Source organism: Psammomys obesus, unplaced genomic scaffold (assembly GCF_907164565.1).
Source record: "Psammomys obesus unplaced genomic scaffold, mPsaObe1.curated_primary_1811, whole genome shotgun sequence".
Classification (NCBI taxonomy): Eukaryota; Metazoa; Chordata; class Mammalia; order Rodentia; family Muridae; genus Psammomys; species Psammomys obesus.
The window spans coordinates 545,066-554,498 of NW_026596152.1; the positions used below are offsets into that span (position 1 = coordinate 545,066).

The 9,433-nt window shown below is 61.8% G+C and overlaps 1 protein-coding gene across 1 annotated transcript; it reads right to left on the reverse strand.

Annotated features, from left to right (window-relative positions):
* Positions 1-2,040: 2,040 nt before the first annotated feature.
* Arrb2 (arrestin beta 2) lies at positions 2,041-9,354 on the reverse strand. The gene is made up of 15 exons (XM_055594362.1): positions 9,145-9,354; positions 6,587-6,617; positions 5,941-6,001; positions 5,796-5,840; positions 5,432-5,628; positions 5,257-5,316; positions 4,845-4,912; positions 4,572-4,710; positions 4,279-4,363; positions 4,048-4,120; positions 3,686-3,823; positions 3,070-3,153; positions 2,909-2,988; positions 2,755-2,809; positions 2,041-2,518 (listed from the first exon to the last, which is right to left on the reverse strand). Exons 1-15 carry the CDS (start codon positions 9,165-9,167, stop codon positions 2,425-2,427), a joined length of 1,233 nt encoding a protein of 410 aa, XP_055450337.1. The 5' UTR covers positions 9,168-9,354; the 3' UTR covers positions 2,041-2,424.
* Positions 9,355-9,433: the final 79 nt, after the last annotated feature.

Below are 9,433 nucleotides of genomic sequence, written 5' to 3' on the forward strand. Positions count from 1 at the left end.
CCCTCTCACTGCACCCCCGTCACAGGGGCCCTGGACCCTCTCACACTGCACCCCCTCACAGGAGCCTGTCCTATAGCAAACGTCACACATCCAGAAAGACAGTTCTTTAAGGATGGCTATTATTAAAACCAAATTTTTAAAAAATTGTGGACATTCTGAATGTCCATTAGGAACCAGTGAACACGAATGACAAGTTGCCGGGCTGTTCCTCAGAAGAATGGGGCAGGGCCTCAGGAAGGCTCGTCCAGGTAGCATGTCCACTGACCGCCCCAAGATGCAGCTGAGCTCACGGTGCGCTGCTCTCTGTACCTGAGACGGGACAGTGAGTACGGAAAGCCTGTGTGTGTGTGATGCAGTGCGAAGACCGGTCTCTGAACAAGGAGCCCGTGACGGTGGGTAGGGTCGGGGTCCCGACCCCCGGAGAAGGGAGCTTCTTTTCACAGTCTGCTGCTTTAGCTGTCTGGAGTTTTTAACTGCATGCGTGGATTGCCTTGTAAGCAGTACCGAAAACCCCAAAGACTTAAAAAGGGGGGCAGCGTTCTCCAAGCCTTCGTCTCGGGCTTCTCTCTGGATCTTCTGACTCAGAACTGAGACTTTAGAGCCTAATTCTGGGTCTTTCTCTTGCCTCCCAGGGGACTCCGATTCTCCTGGTAAAGCTGAGGTCAAAGCATGCGTGTCCCAGGGTCAGAGCTGCTAGAGGCAGAGTCTTAAAAGTGGCTGGGTTCTTTGTGTGACAGCACCAGCGTGGTGGGGAGAGGGTCTGGGACAGGGTGAGCAAGGTCACTGATATGCTGGCCACACATAAAGCCAGTGGGCAAATAATGATTTACTTAGCATTTCGTGAGCTCTCACATTGGCCATGTAAGCTGCTCTCCCGTTTGTGTCACCAAAGCCTACCTCAGTTCCTATTGGCCGCTGCAGGCCCTGGCCTGCTTGCACACACCTTCAGCCTGTGGCTGTGCCGTGGTTTCAGATGCTGGTCCCTGCACATGCCCTAAGGACTACCCTGCTCTCTGCTGGAAGGTCGAGTCGTCTAGGGGACTACCCCCAGCCCCGGCCTACAGCAGTCATACATTCTCAGTTCCACTCTCCCTGGGACTCGGGAGAGCAGGGAATGACTCAACGATTCTGTGTCCCTCTACCATGCTCGGCACCCACTAGGGATCAGGTCGAGACTGTAAACAGGGTGGGGCCTTTAGACAGGTGTGCTGGCTAGGGTTTGTTTTGTGTGTGTGTGTGTGTGTGTGTGTGTGTGTGTGTGTGTGTGTGTGTTTTCTGAACAGGGTTTCTCTGTGTAACCATGGTTTCCTGGAACTCGCTCTGTAGACCAGGCTGTCCTTGAACTCAGAGCTCCACTGGCCTCTGCCTCGGGTAATCTGCGCTGGGATCACAGGCGTGCGCCACCACGGTCTGGCTTAGCCCTGGGTTCTCTAAGAGAGCAGGCTGAGTAGGCCTCGGAGAGCAAGCCGGGAAGGGGCGCCCTCCCTGCCTCCGCACCAGCTCCTGCCTCCAGTTCCCCCACTTCCTTCAACGCCGAGGCGGAAGTACAGGCCACCTAAACGCTTTGCTCTCCAAGCTGCCCTGGTCACGGTGTCTCATCTCAGCGACAGCAACCCCCCGTGAGGCAGACAGTCCACCTGCAGGAGCTGCAGTGGGCGGCTCCCGCCGCCCGGCCTGGCTTTGGCACCCAGCACGCCGCCAGCCGTGTGCCCACCAGAGTGCGGTGAGGGTCGGCGGTGACCAGCCTGCCGAGGTCAGGGCGAGGCCACATGTGGCCGCCCTCAGCCTGCCCCGCCCTGCTCAGGATCATTTAGGCTTCAGAAAAGCCAGGTACTGCTTTCCCTGGAAGCGGCTCAGTCACTTCGTGGCTGTCGGCCCCGTGTGGGCACCAACTCAAGTCTCGGTATTCCCCTTGGGACCAGGCACAGCACGGCCATCCGCAAACGCTCACCGAGAACCTCAAAAGGTGCCCGCAGACTCAGAGGAAAGCGCCGTGGACGGGCACACCGCTCACCCCTCACAATGAGCGCCGCACACTCGTGCCTCTGAAAAGGTTTATTTCTTCCCTATGCTCAGAGACAGGGAAATGGCCTTGCTCCAGCCTCCTCCCTCCCCGGAGTCTCATCTTCAAGGGATGGGAGGCGGAGGTGGTGACCTGGGGCGGGTTGCTATGAGGCCAACTGCGGGGCTCTTCTACTTCTGCTACACTGACTCCTCGTTCTCACCGTCCCCTTCCGCACCCTTAGGTGTGCACGCAGCTCGGCACCGTAGGGAGCAGGGCGGGGGCCGCAGCGCGAGTCGGACAATAGCCCCCGAGTTCAGCGAGCGGGGCCCAGTGTGCGCCTCGGGCGGATGGGGAGGGAGAGGCTGTGGGCCCCGACGGCAGCGGGGCTCGCGATGCCCCTACCTCTCCCAGCCCCTCTTCTAGCAAAACTGCTCGTCACAGTCCTCATCCTTCATCCCCTTCAGCCGAAGCCGGGCAAAGTCCTCAAACACGATGTCGTCGTCTGTGGCGTAGCTTGGAACAAGAGGAGGAGGTGAGCGCTTCCGACCTCTGCCGGGACCACCGGCTTTCCTCCCACCCATCCTAGAGCCAGGCCAGGGCAGTGGGGGCAGCCTCTGCAGGCGGGGCCTTCCATCTGGTTCTCCACCCCTCTTCCCGGGCAGAAGGGAACAGCCCAGAGGGCCGAGCGGGCCTGAATCAGCGGGAACCCATCCCAGAGGGCCAGCAGGAAGGCAAGGGGCGCTTCTTACTTGGTATCGAATTCGATGAGGTTGGTCTCCACGGGGACATCTGTTTCCCGGGGCGCTGAAGGGCAGAGCGGGGGTGGGCGGACAGGCACTAGAAGAGCCACTGCCACGGGCCTGCCTCAGCCCTCTGAGGGGCTTGGGGTGTGGGGGTGCTCACCTGACTGGGGCCTGGGAAGGGTGATGTGGTCGTGGGGCTTGGGGTGCATGAGGACAAAAGGCAGCTCCACGGAGACATCCCTGGGTGGGGGGACTGCATGAAGAGGCCAGCCGCCACGGCCCCACGGAGCCACCCCTACCAGGCTTCCCGGCCCTACTCACCCGCCTCTGGACACCACCAGCTTCACCTTGACCCTGTAGGACACCAGGATGCCCAGCACCTCCTTGGTGGCCCCCTCCTTCACGCTGCAATCGGGAGGAGGGGAGCTGGGGTCAGGGTCCCCGCAGCCCGAGCTGCACCGCATGGCAAGACAGGCTCTCGGCGCTCCTCTGCGCACAACCCCCCCCGAGGCCCCTCTCCGCCAGCCACGGGGTGCCGAATCCCTCATCTACTCCCGTCTCCCCGCTCACAGCGCGGCCTCTGCAGTGGTGTAGTGCGGACCAGCGCACACCATAGATCCCCACCCACCCGAGGACCACCTCGCCTGCCTGGGGCCACCCTCCAATCCTTCCTCCTGTCTGCGCCCTTCCCCGTTCACCTCCCCGGCCGATCCTCTGAACACCAGCGCACCCCCCATACTCTAGGCCCCTGCTCTGCTGCCTTCCCTGCTGTTCCTAACACACTATCCGGCTCGTCACTTATCTGATCCTCTGCCTTCTCCTCCCTCAGAATGTGAGAAGTTCCTGTCATTTCTGTTCACTGATACCTCCTGGCACCCGGGCCAGAGCCTGGCACCCGGCCTGTGCCCCGTCCCACCGTGCCCGGGCCTGCCCTCACATGGTGCTGGAAGCCAGGTTGGTGTCTTCATGCTTGAGCTGGCCATCCAGGGCCAGGCCTCTCTTCTCCCGGTTGTCACTGAGCAGCGGGGTGACAGTGTACACCTTGCAGAACGTGGAGCTGGGCGACACCTGGTCACTGGGGTGGGGACAGGGTTCTTGGAGACAATGGGCTCGGGGAGGCTCGCCTGACGCCCTCGGCCGGCATCCCCTCCCTCTCTGTCCACATGGGCGCAGATTACGAGGGCTGAGTTCCGGTTCAACCTGTTCAAGGCTGTCAGCGGCGTGGAGGGCCCAGCCGCAGAGGGACGCCCTCACACACAGAGACCTCCCACGCGCGGGTCCACGCCTGTCCCTACTCACTCTTGTTCAAGCTGAGCCACAGGGCACTTGTACTGTGCGGTGCTGAAGAGGCAGATGTCGGCGTACTGTCTCACTGTGGGCGGGGCACCAAGCAGCTTATGGGCAAAGTGCAGACTGCAGGGACCCACAAGCCCAGACTGCATGGTGCGGACCCGGCTGCGGGCAGCACTTCCCCCACTCCCCCATGCTGGGGCCGCCTTCCCCCAGCCCACGTCCAGCCCCGCCTCCTACCGGAGACTCTGATCTTCTTGACGGTCTTGGCGGAATTGTTGGTGACATGGACGTTGACGCTGAGGGGCTCCCCGTGGTAGTACAGCTTTGGAGTGGAGGGTGCAGAGCTTGTGCTGGCTTCTGGCCGGCCCCGCCTCGGCCCCGCCTCGGCGTGTCGCTCTGCTCCCTCCCCCAGCCCAGCCCGTAGCACCTCCACCCCAAGTGGGGCAACGGCCTTTAAAGAAAAGCTCTCCCACACCGCCATCTTGCTTGTGGCTTCACACCTGCCCCAGTGTCGCCCTCTCACCACCCACCTCTTTGTCGAGGGACGCCTCTAGGTGCAGGGACCTCCGGTCGGACATGAGGAAGTGGCGCGTGGTCTCAGCGGAGGGCTGGGGGCCGGGCGTCTCCGGAGCGAACTGGACCTTTCTGATGATGAGGCGCACAGAGTTCCTGAGTCGGGGTCGGGGAGAGGAAGGCTGAGCTGGAGACGGATGAACCAACGCAGCGTCCCACCTCCCTGCAGGGCCTGGGCTTCCCTGAGGCCAGGAGCGAGCGGTTAAACCGGAGAGAGTTGTTTCTCTTACCTTTTGTGGCTTTTTTCTTCTAGTGATTTGGCACAGAAGGCGCGAATCTCAAAGTCTACTCCACAGGCCTGGGGAGGGGAGGGGAGGGGAGGGGAAGGGAAGGTCCCATTACCCTCCAGCGTACCCCTGTCCTTCCCGCTTCCTTCATTCCCCTGCCGTGCGGACTCTGCCTCACTGTGGGAACCCAGGGACTCTCTGGCCCCGCTGTCTCTCTCTCTGGCCTGGTACCTGGCAGAGGCTGGCTCGCGGCAGTACGTGGAGGAGCCCCCATACCCAGGTACACAGGTCATAGACACCGGAAAGGAGTGTTCCAGATTCAGTGCCCCCACTTCGCACACCCACGTCCGTGGGGGCCTCCCCGGCCTCAGGAGCCCCTACATTTGAGCCTCCAGCTCAGCTGACCCTCTCATACCTTCCCTGTGTCCTCCGGTCCCGGCTGCAGCGTGACAGAGCAGGGCAGATTCTGGGGTATCTGTGGCGGAGAAAAGAGGGGTTTCGGTTCCCTGGTGACAGGCACCCCATCCCATCAGTCCCAAGCAGCCCCGACCCCCCGACCCCACGCCCCACAAGAACACGAAGCACCTCACCGTAAAAAAGAAGGGGTGGGCGTGCCGGCCCAGCTTCCTGAGCAGCCGCTCCTGCAGGCGGGTGGGGGGCCGGGGCGGGTTGGGCATGGGGGGAAAGGCCTGGTAGGTGGCGGCGAACAGATCTTTGCGGAAAGACAGGCCCAGCACGTCCAGGTCCTCCCGGCCATAGCGGAAGGCGCAGGTGAGGGTCACAAACACTGAAAAGGGAGGGCCAGGCAGGGTGATGAGGGCAACCCCCTCCTCCCCGGCACCCACATCCTCCCCAGCACCGCACACTCCCCTGGACCCTGCTGCTGCTCTCTGGGACACCCTCCCAGAGCCAGCCGTCTGGTTCCGTCCTCCTGCCCCCCTCAGGGCCCAGTACCTTTGCGGTCCTTCAGGTAGTCAGGGTCCACGAGCACCACGCCATCTAGGGGAGGCAGACACAGGTCATTTCCAGAGGGGCCTTTCCCCTCCCGCACCCAGGAACCACTCTCCTCTTGGGCCGTTCCCCTTCCAGGCAAACTTACCCACGGGGTCCACTCTGTCCAGGTGATCCACGAAGTCGCGCTTGCCCAGGTACACAGTGAGCTGAAGACGTCAGGGGTCACGGGGAAAATTGGGGAGGACGGTGGCGAGCCACCAGAGCCCTCGCAGATGGCTGCCCTGGCCTGGGCTCCCTGTGCCTGGGTCATCTGGGAGGGGTTTCTCCCCAGTGTCACTGGGTGGTGACGGTGGCAGGGTTTCCCTCTAACCTGCTCTCCTGGTCACTTTTCACGCCTCTGCCCACCAACCAAGGGTGGGTGTGTGCACATGTGTGTGTGTGAAGTGCTCCCATGTCCTCAGGGAGCACTCAGCCGGACTAGGCAGCTAGCAGCTGTCCCCACACGGGGCTCTGGGGTAAACAGGCCACTGCCCGGGAAGCTATTAACTTTTCCTAGCCCCGAGCACCCTGGGTTGGTTCCTAAGAGAGTTACAAGCTCGCTTAGAAACCTAGCCAGGTCCCCACCCAGCCCTGTGGCTTCTTGAGACTGTGGCAAGGGGCTTGAGGAGGGCAGGAAGTGTGCTTTGAGCTGTCACAGGAAGTGGGGAGCTAAGGGCTGGGGATCATCTAGGGGTAGGCTGGGCTTTGATAGGGCCCAGGGGATCAAAGGATGAGCACGGAGGAGCACTCACCTTGCAGTTAGGGCTTGACTTCTTGAAGACCCTAGCAAAACAGAAAGGGGGACGCCACCGCCTCCCTCAGGCAGGGCAGGGGCCACCAGCCGCCCCAGGGCTTCCTCCCCAGCGTGGGGGCGGCGTGCACCCTGGGTCCCTGTTCTACCCTTCCCACTGCTTCTCCACCAAGTCCCAGTGTTTCCCGCACGGCAGCGCCTTGAAGCCACTGTCAGGGCAAGCTCTCGCTCCTTCGGTGATCCATCCACCTAGCTTGCTCCAGTCCTCACAGTAACAGCCACTGGCTGGCTGCCCCGGGAACCATCAGGCTCTCCCTGGGACCCTCCCCAAATGGAGATGTGAGCTGGGGGCTACACAATGCATGGACCAGACCTAATAAGACCCCTCCCTCTTAATTCCTAACCATGGCCGGCCTGGAACTTGTTAGGTAGTCCAGGCTGGTCCCGACTCAGCTCCATGAGCCTCTGCCTCCTCCACGCTGGGATGAAAGGCGTGGGTCACCGCACTCAGCTGACCTAACCAGGTTTCAACTGACTTCTAGTTTCGGGGAACCAAAGCCTTGACTTTGCCCCTCACATTTTTCTGACCAAACCTGACTATTCTACGAACCTTTTACATCTCCACCTCTGACCTCAGCAGCTTAAAAAAAAAAAAGTCCGTTGCCTTCACTGCTTGTAGCCCTCTGACTGTTCGCCGGAGGTCACAGGGCATGTAAATGGTGGGGCTCGGATATAAACTTAGGAGGAGCTCTGGCTTCCATCTCCGCTCTCCGCCAGTCCGTCCTTACACCAGCCAGGCACCGACACTCTGTCCCCAAAGGGATCTTCTGCACAGCACCTAACTGATCTAGGCCGCGACGGCACCATTACTGGTGGCATAGGGGACTGCCTAGTGAGCCCGGGCCAATTGTTGGCTTGCTCTGCGGAGCACCATCCTACCCCTTCTGGTGCACTTTGCCTCAGCAGCAGTTCCTGGAGAGGGTCCCCAGGTCACAAACTGAAACCTGCCCCGTGCTCCGCCCTGCCCTCAACTCCCTATGTTAGCTTCTGCCAGGAGAACCACCTGTCTCCTCCTTCCCGAAGGCCAGCTGGACGGACACCGCAGGGCCAACATACAGGGTCACGAGGAAAACCTAGGGTACCCCTGTGGACATGGTGGCAGTCAGAATAACCACTCTAATTTCTGTCCCAGTTAGGGTTGACAGCGAGGCACCTAGGCGCCCTCTCTGCTCTACTTCTGGTTCCCCTCTGTCCTGTGTTTTCCCCACCAGAAGCCCTGGCAGAAGGCTGTGACAGCCACAGTGTGTCTGGGTCGGGCTTCTGTCCTCCCCATCTTCCCCACACACCGCTTGTCCGTTGAGGGAGGGGCAGCATGCACACAGCACGTGCTGAGGTTGGCCAAGGAAGCAGAGGGAGGGAATTACCAGGGAGGCACCAGCTTGGGGGGCAGCTAAAGCAGATGCCCTCTGTGCTTCCTGCCATGCTCTCCATTTCCCGTGGCCCAGAATTTGATGAGACTGTAGGGGATTGTGCCAAGTCAGCAGTCATTCTTCGGCCCTCCCATTCCCTCTCCTGAACCACACAACGGAAATTTGGGGGCCTCCCCGAGGCAAGTGACTTCCCTTTTCTCCGGGTGCTTAACTCCAGATCCAGGAGTCCTGCCTTCCCTCTCTGACACTGGTCCTCTCAATGCTTACAGGCCTAGGCTCTCCCACCCTAAGGAGGGGCAGCGGTGGGGCTTTGCAGAAGTCACTGCTCAGGGTCAGGCCCTCATCCTGGTCCGCTCTGGTTGAGGCACACAGCCCCAAACTATCCTTTCGCTCTGGCTCCCTCGGAACAAGCGTTCACCCCCTGTCCTCTTAGGGTGCTGGGTCACAGCAGGAAGTGGATTTTGCTATAGACTAAAAAAGAGAACTCTGGTATCAGTGGAAGGAAGGAGCCCCGATTGCACAGAAAACATCCGGGGAGAGGCTGCGTGTCCAGGGCAGACACTACCTCTTCAGCCTCCCGAGGACAGGAGGACGGCCCAATTTCAGCAAGGGTCCCTACGCCCTCCACTCTCTCAAGAAGAAGCTGTTGCTCTTAGCAACCGAGGAGAAGGCAGAAGTTTGGTAGCGGAGCTATCCGGCCCTTGGGACAAGTGGGAGCAACCAGACTGTGGGGTATTGGGCAGGAGCCTTCCATTGGCTGGGCAGAGTCTAGGGGAATCCCTTCCCGGCATCCAGCCTCCCAGCACACAGCCCTTGGGGCCGGCCACCTGCTCCTCCTTCCTCCGCCCCTGCATCTCAGCCTGCACAGAGAACCCAGTCGTCCGACTCCTCCATCCCTGCGAGAACCCAGGCGTGGGCTCCCCGGTCCCCATCAGCTCTGGCTTTCTGCAGGCTTTCCCCTTCTCCAACACCCTCGAGGACCTAGGCTTGCGGCCCCCCCGACCGCTACACTCTAGGGACCCAGGCGTCCGGCCCCGGGGTTTCTTCCCCGGTGTCCTTGTCTGGGGATCACCCTGGCACCGTCCGCGAGCCGCCGCCCATGCCCGCAGTACGGCTCCACCTCCCTTACCTGGTCCCGGGTTTTTCTCCCATGGTGCGCGCGCGCTCGCCGCCCTCCGCCCGCCGGGTTCGCGGCTCGCTCGCAGCCTCCTCGCCCGCTGCCAGGTCCCCCGATCCTCCCCGCGCCACTGCGCACGCGCGCCCTCTCTCCTTTTCCTCCTCCCCGCCTCCCCTCGGGTCCGGGTCTCGGGGAGCCGGGGCCAGTGCGTCAGCCGGATCCCGCGCGCGGCGCCGCAGCCCGCCCTCGCCGGCTGGCCCCGCCCGCGCCCCGCCCCCCGCGTCCCCGGCGAGGCTCCCGC